The sequence below is a fragment of the Protomyctophum bolini genome (assembly GCF_963924005.1).
Source record: "Protomyctophum bolini genome assembly, chromosome: 3".
In the NCBI taxonomy this organism is placed as follows: Eukaryota; Metazoa; Chordata; class Actinopteri; order Myctophiformes; family Myctophidae; genus Protomyctophum; species Protomyctophum bolini.
Window position 1 is genome coordinate 7,737,346 of NC_137864.1, and position 17,210 is coordinate 7,754,555.

The 17,210-nt window shown below is 49.8% G+C and overlaps 1 protein-coding gene across 1 annotated transcript in view; it reads right to left on the reverse strand.

Moving 5' to 3' along the window:
* The window catches only part of myo15ab (myosin XVAb), a gene marked incomplete at both ends in the record, with an annotated part of 122,408 nt that overhangs the window by 102,564 nt on the left and 2,634 nt on the right, over positions 1-17,210 (reverse strand). The window contains 7 exons of the mRNA XM_080758870.1: positions 7,053-7,443; positions 8,496-8,728; positions 9,834-10,031; positions 11,058-11,255; positions 12,187-12,384; positions 13,305-13,619; positions 14,386-16,776. Of these exons, the coding sequence (XP_080614996.1) occupies positions 7,053-7,443; positions 8,496-8,728; positions 9,834-10,031; positions 11,058-11,255; positions 12,187-12,384; positions 13,305-13,619; positions 14,386-16,776 (3,924 nt within the window). The remainder of the gene's footprint in view (positions 1-7,052; positions 7,444-8,495; positions 8,729-9,833; positions 10,032-11,057; positions 11,256-12,186; positions 12,385-13,304; positions 13,620-14,385; positions 16,777-17,210) is intronic.

A 17,210-nucleotide genomic window follows, 5' to 3' on the forward strand; every position in this document is an offset into this window, starting at 1 on the left:
TGATGGCTCTACACGACCTGGGACTAGCGACAGTGCTCCTCAACCTACCAGCCCTCCTCAAACAAGCAGTGGGCCTATAGCAGCTGCCGCGCCACCACCACCGGTGTTGTCCCCAGTTACAAGGCAGTCAGAGCGGGTGCTGTCGTTCAATCCATTGCCGACCTCTGCTAGCACGCCACGACAACCGGATGCCCGCACAGCGCAACATAGAGACTATGGTACATTGCACGGTGCGGTCGCACACCACAGCAGTTCCGGTGTGTCTTCCGGAGGAGGGAGCAGCTACCAGGGGGCCAGACCGAGAATAAAGCTAGCAGCCTTGAGTCTGCCGAAGTTCACCGGAGACAGAAGGGACTACTGTCGCTGGCGTAAGAACTGGGTTTGCCTCCAGGCGCTGGCAGAACCCTCAGGGTCAGAAGAGTGCAAGCTGTTCCACCTGCTGGACAGTATGGAGGGGCCATTCAGAAAGGATCTCAGGTTAGATCACTGTAGAACCGCAGATGATATTTTCAGGCTCCTGAATAATCGATATGGGAACAAGGAGGTTACCGCTCGCCTGATCATAAAGGAGCTTGAAGACTTGCCTGCTGTTAAGGGCAACCAGCCTAGACATACTATAGAGCTAGTACAGGCGGTGGAGAGAGCATTGTTTGATCTGCAGGATCTTGACATGGTGGATGTCATAAAGAATAGAATGACCGTCGCTTCCATAGAGCAAAAGCTACCTCTGTCTATCAGAGAGAGGTGGTTCATTTATGAGCGGGAGACCTTGAATGGAGTGACCCCAGAGACTTATTTCGAAAGACTTTTGCTGTTCCTTAAGGGGCATGAGGAGGTCCTCGAAAGGCTGGCGGGGCTGGAACTTGAGAGCCAGGCTACTGAGAGGCCTAGCTACAGAGAGAAACCAAGCGACAAAAGACCGGGAAGGCAAGCAAGTACCAGAGCGACAGCGAGTGAGGTGAAAGAGTACCCGCGGGAACCCTGCACCATGTGTGGGGAGGCTGGACATGAGAAAAGACTTTTCCGCTGTAAGGCTTTCAGGAAGGCTACACTGTCAGAGAAGAGAGCTCTGGTGAAGAAGGTGAAAGCATGTCCCAAGTGCCTGGGTTCTCATGGGGTCGATGGTGCATGTACTCTGAGATTCCTCTGCAATAAGGAGGAGTGTGCTCCGGCAGATCACCATTACTTCCTCTGTTCCAGACCGGGGGGCAAGAAGGAAGCTAACAGAGAGGAACCCAAAGCGGAGAGAAAGAGAGGTCCTCGTGGCCCAACGGTGGAACAAGAGGCTCTCTTTGCTGGGCTGAACCTAACCCCCGAACAGTTGAAAGCTGTCAGGCAAGCGTGCACTAACGTAACTTCAAGAGCCTGTGCTGGAAGGGGTCTTCCAGAAGAAAGTGACTTAAAGGAGCATCCTGTCCTTATGATGCTCGTGGACGTTGCAACCAAAAGGGGAGACTACTTGGGTGCCTTAATCGATCTCGCCTCTGACACCAATTACATTACACACCAGGCCGCGGAAAGACTGGGACTGACCGGGGAGCCGATCACTCTGGTTGTGTATGGTGTTGGAGAGATGGCGGTGAGGGTCGATACTAAGAGGTATCTCGTGACCATAAAAGTGTGGACTCCACAAGGGACGTTAAAGTTGCACGAAATGATCTGCTACGGCCTAGAAAGCATCGCCAAAGTAGATCGAGCAGTGGATTCAAAGCGGCTGGAGCAGTTCTTCAAGGAAGTCAAGCCGGGAGAATTGGCCCGTCCTGAAGAGATCGAGTTGCTCATCAGCACTCGAGAAGGACGGTTGGCACCCCAGAGACTGCAGAGAGTTGGCGACCTTGTGCTGTGGGACGGTCCTTTGGGGAAGACGGTGAGTGGAGCACATCCCGACCTCTTTGAGGAAGTGGAGGTGACGACACGACATTCGTTGACCAACTTTGCACGCTCCATGAGGACGGTAGCTGTGAAAGTGGAAGAACACCTCACTAGAGACCTGGGAGAGAGAGGCCGGGTGGTTGTCAAGTCGACTGCTGCAAGCAATAAAGAGGTCTTTGAGTGGCTGAAGTGGGACAGCATCGGGGCCGCCTGTGAACCTGTCTGCGGGGGTTGTCGATGTGGTGGGTGTCCTCCGGGGGGAAAGGAGATGTCGTTAGCCGACGAAAGGGAGTTGGAGATCATCAAGGCGGGCTTGACCTTCAGGAAGAAAGATGCGCACAGTGAGGAGTCCCACTGGGACGCAAAATACCCCTGGAGGGAGGATCCTGCGTCGCTCCCTAATAACCGGAAGGTGGTTGAAGCGACGTTTCTGAGAACGGAGAGGCGTCTTGAAAAGGAACCCACGTGGAAGGAGGCCTACACCAAGCAGATCCACGAGATGGTTGACAGAGGCGCGGCGGTTAAACTGACTAAGTCCAGGATGGAAGAGTGGTCCGGGGCGGTTTGGTGGGTGAGTCATTTAACTGCGCCTAACCCGCACTCCGTCACCACCCCGGTGCGCATCGTTTGGGATAGCAGCCAGGAGTACAGGGGTGTGAGTCTAAACAGCATCCTGCTGAAGGGACCAGATGTACTGAATCCCATCCGGGCCGTACTACTCAGGTTCAGAGAGGGAGAACATGCTGCTATTGGCGACATAAGAAAAATGTACAATTCGGTATGGCTAGAAGAACAAGAAGTACATGTTCACCGTTTCCTCTGGAGGGACTCACCACAAGATGAGTTAGAGGACTACGCAGTCGTTCGGGTGAACATGGGGGACAAGCCAGCCGGATGCATAGCGCAAGTGGCTATGAGAGAGACGGCCGGTCTGCCGCAGTTTTCTCACCTTGTGGATGAGAGGAGAGTCATCGAAGAGAACAGTTATGTCGATGACATCCTTGTATCTCACAATGATCCGCACAGGCTTGAAGTGATCTTGGAGGGAGTGGAAACCATACTAAAGACTGGTGGCTTCCACCTCAAGCCCTGGGTCCGGTCTGGGCGTAGTGGGAGGACCACTGCGACAGAATCCAAGCCTGTGTCACTTGTCTTGCCGAACCAGCTCAAAGAGGAAGACAACAAGGCGTTGGGAGTAGGCTACCTCGTCGAGGACGATAAGCTTTTCGTCATGGTGTCCATCAATTTTTCCCGGAGGAAGAAAAAGATGAGGACAGAAGAGGACCTGACAGAGGAGGAAATCGTGGAGAGGACCCCTAACCCGTTGACGCGGCGTGTGCTTCTTAGCCAGGTTGCAGGGCTATACGATCCGCTTGGTCTAGTAACGCCGCTAAAACAAAAGGGAGTTATTCTTGTAAGGAGAGCCTTCCAAGAAGCCGGCAAGCTAACTAAGGACACCTGGGACGAACCACTGTCGGACGAGCTCCGTGGGGATGCAGTGGAGCTGTTCGGGGAGTATGCACGGTTGAGCCGTATCACATTCCACAGGAGCATCACGCCCTCCGGCTGGAGGGGCAAGCCATGGGGAATTACATTTTCGGATGGGAGTTGTGATTCATTCGGAGCAGTGATGTACCTGCGATGGGAGACCTCTGATGGTGTGATCTGCCGGCTGGTGGAGTCAAAAGCAAAGCTGACACCGATCGACCAGAAAGGGGACTGTGTCAAAGCAGAACTCTGTGGAGCAGTGTTTGCCGCACGCCTGAAAGGATACAGGCTGAAGCATGGGAAGGTGGAAGTGGAGAGGTGGTACCATTTCGTAGATAGTCAGACGGTACTAGGCGCTATCCAGAGAGAAAGCTACGGCTTTCAGACATTTTTCGCCAACCGTATCGGTGAAATCCAGAGAGCTGGTCCTGTCACCGACTGGTGGTGGATACCTGGACCATTAAACATTGCTGACTTGGTCACGAGGGGCTGCTGCTCCCCAGAATTGCTAAAGGAGGATTCCGTTTGGCAAACTGGTCCCGACTTTCTGGCCGATCCTGTTGAAGAGTGGCCCATGATGTCCGCCTCGGATGTGGCTGCTGCTGCTAGGGACGCGGTGAACAAGCTTCAAAGGAAGGCCTTCTCTGCTGTTACCACGAGAGCTCAGGCCAGGATGATGCCGGTTCCCGTCAATCTTGAAGAGGCAAAGAAAGTCGGAAAAGATGATGACGTGCCACAAAGGTCCTCTGAGGCGACAGTCTCGCCCTCAGGGGGAAGCCTTGACCCCACGAAACGTTGGGGCGCTGCACTTGTGGACCAAGTTGACCCAAAGAAATACAGTTCGCTCACCAAGCTCTGCTGTATAATCGGCTTTGTCAGGAGGGCCGTGGACCACTTTATGGCAGTGTTGGTGAAGTTCCGGATGGGGGTGAAGTCCCGAAGTCTCTTGGAGACAAGATCCCGGATGCCAGTAAAGTGGGAGGCGTTGTCTGTGACAGAGCGCCAGTTGGCGTTTGAAGAACTGTGCCTGGCGGCCCAGGAGGGGGTGGAGTTCCCTGTCACGACTTTGAACAGGCTCGTTGTTCACAAAGAAAAGGACTCTGGTCTATTACTATGCCACGGCCGAGTCCAAGGGAAGTCTGGTGTGCCATTGATCCCCTACAAGGAATGGATCAGCATCCTTCTGACCGAAGACGCCCACAGGGCCAATCATGAAGGAGTGGCTGGGACTCTCTTACGGGTACGAAGGAAGGCGTGGATAGTGCAAGGACCACGGGTTGCTCGTAACGTGATCGACAACTGCTTGCACTGTCGGAAGAACAGGGCAAAAAGGTGCCACCAAGTCATGAGTGACCTCCCTCCCGAACGCACAAGTCCTGCTGCACCGTTCGAATATACTACTTTGGATCTGTTTGGCCCATATACCATCAGGGATGCGGTGAAGAGGAGAACCTGCGGAAAAGCCTGGGGTATAGTGTTCTGCTGCATGGCATCAAGAGCGATGCATGCTGATGTAGTGGGAAACCTCTCAACCGACAGCTTCCTGAAGGCATACCATCGCTTCACCGCTCTTAGGGGCCATCCCCGGAAGCTTTGGTCCGATCAAGGGACGAACTTTGTGGGGGCTAAACCAGCGCTAGAAGAACTGTACAAGTTTCTAGCAAATATCGATAAGGAAAAGGTGCAGAGGAAAGCTGCCGAGTCTGGGACGGATTGGTCTTGGGCGTTGCACCCACCAGACTCTCCGCATCGAAATGGGGCAGCAGAAGCGGCAGTTCGTGTGATAAAGAAGGCTTTGAGCAGCGTAGGAGAGGGAGGTGACTTAACAGCACTGGAGCTCCAGACGCTTCTATTCCTGGCTGCCAACTTATCGAACGAAAGACCTATCGGCGCCAAGGCTCAACTGCAGGATGAAACCGTTGAGGTCATCTCCCCCAACTCCCTCCTGCTGGGTCGTGCAGGGCCCAGTAGCGATTCCAGAGGGTTTGTGTCTACTACCTACCCCTTCGTCCGTCTGAGGGCGATACAGATTGAAGTAGACAAGTTCTGGAGGCGATGGAGCCAGTTGGCGGGTCCAGGACTTTTCATAAGGCAGAAGTGGCACACCCCGGCTAGAAACGTTGCCGTGGGGGACCTAGTCTGGTTGGCTGATCAGAACGCACTCCGGGGCCGGTTCCGGTTGGGTCGGGTCGTGGAGGCGTGCCCTGATGAAAGAGGTGTCGTCCGAGACGTGAAGGTGAGGACGTGTCATAGCATTCCCGTCTCCGGCGGTCACTCCAGACGTGACTCCAGACGTGAGCAGCACAGTGTCGATTGCCCCTCCACCATCCTTCACAGAGACGTGAGAAGGTTGGTGGTCCTTTTGCCTGCAGAGGAGCAGGGAAAGAAGTAAAGGTTTCGGCAAAGACGGGCCCTGTCGATGCGAGTAGTTCCCGCTGTGGCCTGGCATGGTTGGTGTGTAGGCCTGGGGCGTTGCAGGCTTGGACATCGGCTATGGTCGGTCGGCAGCTGGAATAGGTCGCATCCGCATGGCTTCTTAGTCTTGGAAGCATCATACGACGTCGGAGAGGACGTGTTCGGAGAATCTACAAAGACTCTTATTTGAGACTGTACTGAGCTAATTTGTGTGGCCTTCTTGGGTTTAGTAACCAGAAAACCAAGTGGGAGGTGTGGGAATTATAGCTTTATATGTTGCATTATATTCTATACGTGTATGTATGTGTGGTCAGTGCCATCTGGTGGTACATTTGAGTCAGGGCATGATGTGACGCACTTTCACTTTCAGCAACTTACGTGCATGTTTTTACTTCAGAGATTCCAGTAAGGTGGGGTTTTATTTACATAGGCTGGGGTGTCTTTAAAGTAGTTGGGGGGTTTCTGTATTTTTCTGTGTGTGTTTAGGGGACGTTTGGGGTTATATTATAGTATTGTTTACCGTCAGATAGTCCACTGCGCATGCGTGACCTGTTGGATAGTCTACTGCGCATGTGCGACAGGAGATGTGTGTCCGTTGTGTGTATTTTGTTAGCATTCTATCTTTGAGCATCGCGAGTGACAGCCGGTAAGAATTCATACATGCTTTGTGCGACATACATACCATATATTCATTCAATGTACAGTTATTATTATAGATATTGCATGGTAGTAATTGTTTTCTATTTGTTTGTGTTTCCTTCTTTAGGTTTATAACCTGATTTCGAGTGATTTTGACTGACGTTGTGCAGTGTTTAGTTGGTATGAGTGTGTTGGTGTAAATGGCAGCTCAATAATAAACCATATAAAAGACACTGTTATGTCGAGTTGTATCCTACGGTCCGATGCCAAAGAATATCCAGTGCAAGGAAGACTACATTAGTTGCATAGAGTGTGTGACTGGGTAGTAAAACGTACACACACACACACACACTGATTACTTAACGGTTCCCTTTAACGACTCCTATAGGACGATTCCAAATGGACCCTTACAGATCTGTAACTTTGAGAGGGTACACATGGTTTGAGAACCACCAGTATTGCAATAGTGTAGCAGACGTGAAGTCCACACGCCAGCTCTGACAAGTGTGATAGAAACCGCTTCCAGAAACGGTTTCCAAATGTGACAGAACCGATTCCAGTTCAAAAACGTTGGATCCGGATCCTACCGATTCCTCCGGTTCCGGATCCCAACCCTACCAGTGTGTTATATAGCTCACCTTCTCATGCCAGCTCCCGGCGGTCTCCCTCCCCCGGTTGGGGTTCCACTCCGGCTCCTGGAGCCGCGCCTCCATGCCGGGGGGCGGCGGCGAGAAATCCTCCACATCGTCTCGCATGGTCCACTTCTGGAGGTTGTGGACCGTCCCGTGGGGAAGCACCCTCTCCGCGGCCCACACGTCGTCCCCGTACTCCCCTCCCCCGCCCTGGGCGTTCCGGGCCCAGTGGCCCGTGCGCGGCCCGTACGGCTTGATCACCGCGAGCTCAGAGTCCTCGCCCTGCAGTGCCGTCGGCACCCTGTAGGAGGCGTAGCGGAGCTGCTGGTTCTGGATGGCGTCGCCCATCTTGGGCTGGTGGAACCTCCGTGCAAGAAGGGATCCATCGGCCAGTTGTCTGTCGACAGAGGAAAGGGCGTAGCATTAGTATGATTAGGGCTATATATGTATATATATACCGGTATACAGTATATATGATAAAAGGTGCTATAAGGGGTGCTGTGGATGAAAAGGTTATTTAAATGGGGTAACCTGACACAAAAATGTTTGAGAACCACTGCTATACCATATGGCAAGTGGTTTGGCATCCACAAGACCCAGGGCAGCATGAGGCTCCGCAACAGCCACTCCCCCCCCCCCCCCCCCCCACACCCCCCATACCCCCCAACCCCGGGCAATCAGGCTTTTGAACGACAACACCAAGAGGATTAAAGCTCCGGAAAAGATAATTCCCCCAGCCAATCAGGTTATGAATGATAGGCCTATTGCCTGTCTGTTTACTAAACGCACGCACACACACACACACACACACACACACACACACACACACACGCACGCACACATCATCATTGAATGATCAAAAACCTCTAAACTCCACTTGAGCTGTATTTGGGTGAAGTGATGATAATATAATGACAACTTGGTTCAAGTATCTGACCATGTATAAAGTCACAATACCAACTTTGATGAGGCAGTATTGTGTTGTTCTATAAACATTTATTTTTCTGAAAAGTGCGCAGTGCGCCCATAGCCCCATGCATACAAGGATAATATTTCGCACACAGCACTTTCAAGCATCTTAGTGCATGTGCTGTATGATTAGTGTATACTTGACCATTTTTCTTCTAGGTACTGTATTTACTGTTGTTGCTATTCTAATTATTACTTTCCTGATTGTTGTATTGCTGCTAGATTGTTCCGGAATCAAAATCAAAAGAATCGTACTATTGTGATTTATATAAGATTTAACAATGAAATATTTTTTAAACATTGTATTTCAATGAATAATGTGATTGTGATGTGAATAATACAGTAGCCTACATGTGGGGAAAAGCGTCCAAAATGTATGTCAACAACATAAAATGTGACTAAATGATGTGAAATGCCTATGGAATGGATGGATGGAAATGGATTATACGAGTTACCGAGTATCCATGAACAACTTCCTACCTGAAATCATGTTGTTGCATGTCGTAGTCGGACATGGCCCCGAAGATGTTGGGACCTTTGGGCCTGGGCTGGCCGGTAAACGAGGAATCATCTTTGAGCTTATAGAGGTCCGGCTCCCGCATGTTGCGGTGCCTCCCGAGTGCACCCGACAGGTTGGGCTTCGCACCCGGGACGCACAGGGTGCCGTCGGGCAGTCGATACCGCGCTCCTCTAAGGCCTTCATTTCCAAGGGCCTGATGGTAAAGGCAGGGGGGAAAGATAGCATTTTACTTTATGTATAGACAGATGCCAGGTTGTAGGCCACTCAGAATAGCCAAATGGCATTGACCACGCCTCCAGGTCTTAAGTTAAGTAATAAGACCTGGTACTTAAGACACGCAAAATACAGCCCTATAGCAATGTTCAATTCAAAGCAACCAAAGGTATGGCTCCCCCATATCTTGCAAGTATGATCGAACCCTACAAACCCTCCCGCTCACTCAGATCAGCCAACGCAGGGAAGCTGAAAGTACCCTCACTAAAAACGCCGGGACAACACTCCACACGTCCCAAACTCTTCTCCCTTCTGGCTCCAAAACTGTGGAATGCACTTCCCATTGCAGTCAGAACTGCAGCATCACTCCCAATCTTCCGCCGTAGTCTGAAAACCCACCTTTTCAGACTCCATCATGGCCCATAGCACTTACCCCACCCCCTTAGATAGCAATTCTGTAGACTTAGATAGCATTTGATACAGACTTATAGCATGTTATGTAGACAGCATAAGTGCATTGTATGTAGTCATAGCACGTCATAGTACATATGTATAGCATAGTAGTATAGATGTATAGATTATATGTTTAGTTTCATTATAGATATTCCACTGTTACTTTCTTAGCTTACACATGTTTCATGATAAATGTTTTTATGTGATGTATTCCCATGCTTTTTTGTTCTTGCTTAATGTAAGTCGCTCTGGATTAAGAGCGTCTGCTAAATGCCTAAATTGTAAATTGTAAATTGTAATGTGCATAGTTTCAACATAGAGATTTTTTGGGGGGGGACATATTCTCTTGTTCGGTGGTGTAAAAGTACTCACCTGTTTTACTTAAGGTAAAGTATCAATACTGCAATGTAGAAATACTCTATTAAAGTTAAAGTAGGCCTAAAGTTAAAAAAAATGGAAAAAAAGAAAAGAGTACTTTTTACACCACTGGCTGGCTGCACAGACTACAGTCCAAACTGCCTTTGCCTACGTACGCACTATAAAATGTTCTTTTCTTTGGGATTGCGAAGCACTTGGAGACGCATTTCTTTCTACAGTAGGAATATATAAATGAAGGTTATTATTATCATTACGTCAAGCAGGCTCGGATTCTTAGGAGCATATGGGTTGATGACGATGGTCCCATCCGCCAGGGTGTAAGAGACATCTTTCAGGTACGGGTTCTGGAGTGCAGCCAACAGATTTGGGCTCTTGGGTTTTCTAGGGTCCACAATGATGCTTCCATCTGGGAGGGTGTAGGATGCTCCTCTCAGGGCTGGGTTACTCAGGGCCTGGAGATGACCAAAAACAAGAGTTCAGTTCAGTCCCAAAGGTGCACTATAAATGAGACCTTTCACATTTCACTGCTTTACACAAAAAAATAGAATAACAATGAATCAATTAACCAATCAATCAATCAATCCATTCATTAATTAAATGTTTGTTTCAGCTCTTTAAAACTACAGGACAGTTAATTAGTTAAAAACTCAAGAGGTACTACAAAAACCCCAAAAAACAGTCGTTTGAACACCACATGTTCACACACATGAACACCACTGTTCCTTATACAGTTCACTTGACTAGCTGCAGCCTAAGGCAAGAAGACAACTTAACTGGTACCAATTAATCTTCAAATGTGTGCACTTCAACTGCCCTCCATACCTGAAACAGTCACTGGTACTATATATACATCCATATACCCACTTGGAAATACTCAACATCCCTACTTTTCTATTCCCAGAAGAATATTCTCTGAATCCGGACGCAGGTCATTCCATTACAAAGCTCCATTTGACTGGAACAATCTTCCTCTTTCTCTCAGATCTGTGACCTCTCCTGGCTGCTTCAGGACTTCCCTGTATTCACACCTCAAAACAACCTGTTCATGCTACTAGCACTGCCCGTACTGCTGTTTACTTCTGACCCCTGTTTCAAGTCACTGTACTGTACTCACAATATGCTTGTCCAGAGAGTGTTGGGGGGATGGGGGGAGATACTAACTGTATCTGTACATGTCTGTATTGTCTATTGTGCACTGTCTATTTGTGTAACTGCACTGAACTGTATGTAATGTGTAATGTGTCCCTGTGTACGGGACCCCCTCTAAAATGAGATGCTGCATCTCAAGGGGCTATCCTTTCAATACAATTCTGAGCAAATTCACCGGCTTAGATGACAGGAATGAAGCATGAAAATGCATATTTATATGCATATTTGAATACACGTTGTCCCTTTTCTCCCTTTGCATTGTGACTGTGAAACACTTTGAGCTACAGTTCTTTCTATGACACGTGCTATACAAATGTGGTTGTTATTACATTTGACAGGTCGGGAGCGAGCGGTTTAAATGGGTTGATGACGATGGTCCCATCCGCCAGGGTGTAAGAGACGTCTTTCAGGTACGGGTTCTGGAGTGCAGCCAACAGATTTGGGCTCTTGGGTTTTCTAGGGTCCACAATGATGCTTCCATCTGGGAGGGAGTAGGATGCTCCTCTCAGGGCTGGGTTACTCAGGGCCTGGAGATGACCCCAAAAAAAGAAACAGTGTTTAGTTCAGTACAGCTTCAATGACAGTGCTGGAAAAAGTACTCACATTTTTTTTTTAAGTATAGTATAGGGAAATACAAAAGACCGGAATTCAAAATTAAATTGAGTGAAAAAACGACAAAAGTATTGGTATCAAAATGTACCTTTTGTAATAATAATCAACATCATCGGGTAAATGAGATCAAATACATCTTCAGGGCTTCTCAATTGCCAGGTCAGTTTTACCTTTCACATTTCACACAATTGTTTTTTAATATAACATAATAAACATAAAAACTCCCGGGCTTGGCGGGCTACAACCACAGGGTAGCTCATATAGTTACAGTAGTCACTTTCCTTCCAACACACATGGATTGAAATTGATTGGCCTAAAATGACAGGGAAATAATTTGGTAAAATGCACTGCTTTGGAGACACAATGGGGTCAGTCAGTGACCCCCTTCTGGCATAATGTAAGTGGCACATGGCAGTGCTCTGGAGAGGTTTAGAGATAGATGATGCCTTCCGAATCCCAGCCAACCAACCCTCTACTTGCTGTGCACACAGTGCCACCCCAACATATTGCTTAAACTATTAATAGTCAGTTCTGTTCAATACAAAATGAACAGAACTGGCATTTCTTGGTACATAGAGACACCAGATTTGTAGCCTGGGGTTCCTAGCCTGATTCGCTGCATTCCGCAGATCTGAAAATGCGAGTGACAATTCAGAATCACGGAACGCAGCGATTCAGTCTGCAACCCAGGCTATCAGATTTGTCCCACAAACAAGTTATGTGCTGCAGACAAATTAAACATTGCAGGTATACTACATAGCTTATTTCGTTGTGCCTGTGAAGCACCTTGAGCTGCATTTATTTTCTTCTGTGAAACGTATACTATAAAGAAATATTATGACATACATTCGACAGGTTAGGAGCGAGTGGTTTGTATGGGTTGATGATAATGGTTCCATCTGGCATGGTGTAAGAGACTTCCTTCAGGTAGGGGTTCCGAAGTGCATTGGACAGATCAGGGGTCTTGGGTTTCCTAGGGTCCACTATGATAGTTCCATCTGGGAGCTGGTAGGATGCCCCTCTCAGGGCAGGGTTACTCATGGCCTGGAGAAGACAACGTCAAGAGTTCAGTTCAGTTCAGCCTCAATTAAGGGCTTTCTAATTATTATTTTTTTCTAATAAAAACAACAACATCCAGCTCAAGTGGAGTTAGGAGGTTTTTGCCAAAGCACTTTTTAATACTTTTCATTGGTTAATTTTTTAACCAACACACAGACTTAACACTAGAGTGTCTGTGAGGTCTTTCTGACCCATTTTGACATTTTTAAGTTGATTATCTTTGCCCGTGGAGCTCTCAGGTTCCCCTTCCATGACGTTTCTTAAATATTCGATTTAAATCATCTCTGTTTATTCCATCTGTAACATTTTCTAAATATGAATGTATGCATACTTACAGTATACCATCTCTGCCCATTCGTTTTTAATACTTTCCATTGGTTCAACTTTTTTTTACCGACACACAGACGTAAAGGGTGTTGAATAGCATTGATGTATGCAAAAATAATAATAATAATTGAAAACCTCAAAAGTGGAGTTAGGTGGTTTCTTCCGGACAATTATGGTCTGTTATGGTTCAGCTTGTCTAGCTAGTATAACTATGATCCCTGTGCTCGTTGTCAGAACTACCGTACCACCGATCTGTGCCAGACTGTGTGTCTATCGTACCATCATGTAAATTAAAGCATAACCATCGACACCACCTAGTAGAATAATTGTCTCGACACCTATTGCCTCATCAATATTACTGATTGATCCAGAATTGCACTCAAAAACAGATGGTCATAATTAGCTTCGTGAACTGATATAGTTCATAGTTTCAGTTATAGTTAAAAAATATATGGAGGTACGGTACTACTAAGAACACTTCCCACTTTCCTTCCAACACACACCACACAAACACACACAAAGGCAAATTGCTTGAACCTATAGAGATTAGATGACAGTAATGAAAATGCACTACTAACGTTGAGTAGGTTGGGCGAGAGGGGCTTATTGGGGTCGATGATGCCGTCCGGCAGCTTGAACGAGGCCCCCCGCATGGCTGAGCCCTGCATGGCGCCAGACAGGTCCGGACCGACGGGCTTCCGCGGGTCAATGATGATGGTGCCGTCCGGCAGGGTGAAAGACGCACGCATCAGGGCGGGGTTCATCAGCGCCAGCTTGAGGCTGGGCTGAGACGCCGTCCTGGGGTCGAGCATCATGGTGCCGTCCGGGAGAGTCCTCAGGCTGCTCATCAGGGCGGGGTTGCTCAGGGCGTTGGCCAAGTCCGGCGACATGGACTGCGTTACGTATAGAGACAGAGAGGTCAAGGTATAGGGCTGTCACCATTACGAATGTTGTTGACGATTACAGTAATTGTCACACAAATAAATAATGCGATAATATTTTGTTGGAACATTGGAACGTTACAATTTGTATTTCTGTTTGCCTTTTTCGTAATCACCAATTGCACAGGGCAGATATGACAAATAACTTGAATGTACAAAGAAATCACTGACCAAAAATAGCGGAATAGTTAGGCTTCATTCTCACGTATCAAACACCAATCAAGCAAAAAACAACCATCATTTTCTTGATTGGTGTTTGATGTGTGAATGAGGTCTTAGAACACATAAGATGTCAATCAAACAGAAATAACGAACCACAATGTACCTCGTTAGCCTCATAGCATAATTGCCTAAGTACTTTTTTGGCAAAATTGCAATTTCTGCCTAACTCTACTCCCCTAACACTGCTGATTCATCCTGCTTATTGCATGTATATATATTGCTTATTGCTTGTTACATTACAAAAACGACATAGGCAATTGTGCTATGAGGCGAACTTGTATGAATGTAGCAAGCATTCTGAGAATATAGGCAACACGGCAGGATGTACAGTATCAGCAGTGTTAGGAGAGAGTTAGGCATATATAAATGAAGGCAGATAACAGTACTTAGGCAAAACAAGTGTGTTGACTTAGGCACTTTTGTCTTTCCTGAAAACCTTCAAAATATGACTTTAGGCTAGGAGGCTAACAACCTGTAATGGTTTAGTATGGGTTACCTTCGCGTTAGGGTCTATAAAAGTGCCATCGGGGAGCTGGAAGGAGGCCCCACGGAGCTGCTGGTTCTGTAGCGCATTGCCCAGCCTGGGTGATTGGGGCGCGTACGGAGACTGCATGTAGGTTCCGTCCGGCAGCTGGAAGGAAGCCCCACGGAGCTGCTGGTTCTGTAGGGCATTGCCCAGCCTGGGTGATTGGGGCGCGTACGGAGACTGCATGTAGGTTCCGTCCGGCAGCTGGAAGGAAGCTCCCATCAACTGGGAATTCTGCAGGGCGTTGCCCAGCATGGGCGACTGGGGCCCGTAGGGCGAGCGGAGGTTCATAGGGGGCCGAAAGGATGCTTGTCTGAGACCCGCGTTCTGGCCCAGCGCGCGGCCCAGCTGAGGCGTGGCGGGGGCGTAAGGGTTCCTCATGGGGGCCCTCATCGAGGACATGCCCTGGAGGTTCATGCGGTGGCTCATGGCGTCGTTGAGCATCGGAGACGGCGGAGGCTGAGAATGGTGACCGACGTGGAATGGCGAGAGAGCGCCCATGCCTTGGAGCGCCTGGCCATGCTGCATGGCCCCGGACAGCATCGGGGAGGAGGGAGCCATGGGCTGCTGCTGATATGGGGAGAGAGTGCCCTGATATGAAGCCATGCCTTGGAGCGCTGCTCCATGCTGCATGGCCCCAGACAGCATCGGGGAGGAGGGAGCCATTGGCTGCTGCTGATATGGGGAGAGAGTGCCCTGATATGAAGCCATGCCTTGGAGCGCTGCTCCATGCTGCATGGCCCCAGACAGCATCGGGGAGGAGGGTGCCATGGGCTGCTGCTGATATGGGGAGAGAGTGCCCTGATAAGAAGCCATGCCTTGGAGCGCTGCTCCATGCTGCATGGCTCCAGACAGCATGGGAGAAGATGGCATCGTAGGCTGCTGCTCATAAGGCGACTGAAAGGGGATCGGTGGACTAAAAGACGCTCCTCTCAATGCCTGGTTCTGAAGAGCTCCAGATAGCATGGGAGAGGAGGGCGCCATAGGCTGCTGATAAGGAGACATTGGGGAGGCATAGGATGCACCACGAAGGGCCTGATTCTGCTGCAGAGCTCCAGATAGCATTGGAGAGGAGGGTGCCATAGGCTGCTGATAAGGAGACATCATGGGAGAGGAGGGCGCCATAGGCTGCTGATAAGGAGACATCATGGGAGAGGAGGGCGCCATAGGCTGCTGATAAGGAGACATCATGGGAGAGGAAGGGGCTCCGGGCTGCTGCATGTAAGGATCAGCCATGTAAGGGTCCGGTGCATAGTGCTGCGGGGGGAGGGGCGAGGAACGCGGAGAGCGGTGAGGACTGAATGCAGGGTGATGGCCCATCCCGTGCTTAAGGGAGGGCTGTGGGGAGCGAGCCATTACTCTCTGCTGGATAGGATGCCCTCGTGCCATGGGACGGCCAGACTCCCGTCTCCCCAGCGGTACCCGGTGGGACATGTGCGGGGAGTGGAAAGGGGAGGGAATGGAGGAGTCCACGGTGAGCACAGAAGACCGGTTGCTCCGTATGGAGGAGTTACGGAACGGGGGCACGTGATGGGTGGGCGGCGGGACCGGTCGCCCTCGGAGGCCCATGGGGGAAGGCCTCACCGTTCCCAAGGGAACATTGCCACGCCCCATCCTCCTGGGTCTGGCCAACGGCGTGGGTTCCCTCATCAGGCGGTTGGAGCGATGGGAAGGGGTGGGAGAGGCTCTCATACCCATGTGGGGCGAGGGAGGCGCGGACGGACGATGGAAGGCCGGGATAGGCGACGGGGGACCACGCGACGGACTTGACCTCCTCATGGAGGAACGAGGGGAGGGGGGACGAGAGCCATGCCTCATGGAGGCCCTGGGCGACCCGGGAGGACTACGCCGCATCATCTGGGGCGAGGGTGACCTCCTGCCCATGGAGGAAGGGGGTCTCTGCGGCTGCATTCGGGGAGAGGGGGGTCCCCTCGACATTACGGAGGGGGGTCTTTGGGCAGGAAAACCACTTCGCTGCGGGCTGGGGCTTCGTCTCATTGGGGGGCCTCGCTGCATCATCGGAGAGGCCATTGGGGGTCCGCGCTGCATCATCGGGGAGGCCATTGGGGGTCCGCGCTGCATCATCGGGGAGGCCATTGGGGGTCCGCGCTGCATCATTGGGGAGGCCATTGGGGGGCCGCGCTGCATCATTGGGGAGGCCATTGGGGGGCCGCGCTGCATCATTGGGGAGGCCATCACAGAACGGCGGGATGGGGTGGGAGAGGGCTGCATGCGACGTCCCATACCAGGGGACATGCCGGCTTGTTGCATGATCATGGCAGTTGGGGTGGGGATCTGGGGAGCGCCATATCCCATTCCCTGCTGCTGTGACATCATCATCTGCTCTGCCATCATCTGCTGCTAGTGGGAGAAAAAACACATGTACGCATGTTAAGTGTTTATAAACTTTGTAAATATTTTTGTCCAGAAGCCAGTACAGTACTACTGTATATCAGGCAATCCTATTATTAAATGTAGTCCTACAACTGCCATGTTGGGGACCAAACAGGTGTTGCAAAGACAAATTGAAACACCTGTGTTGGTGTCCAACATGGCAGGTGTAGGACTACATTTGAAACTCATGAATACCTAAAACTGGATGTTATTAAGAATCAAATAAGAATAATAACCTGTGGCTGCATCATTTGTGGTGACATCATCTGCTGTTGTGGCTGCATCATTTGTGGTGACATCATTTGTTCCTGTTGTGCCATCATCATTTGTTCCTGTGGTGACATCATTGGTTGAGACATCATCATTTGTTCCTGTTGTGCCATCATCATTTGTTCTTGGGG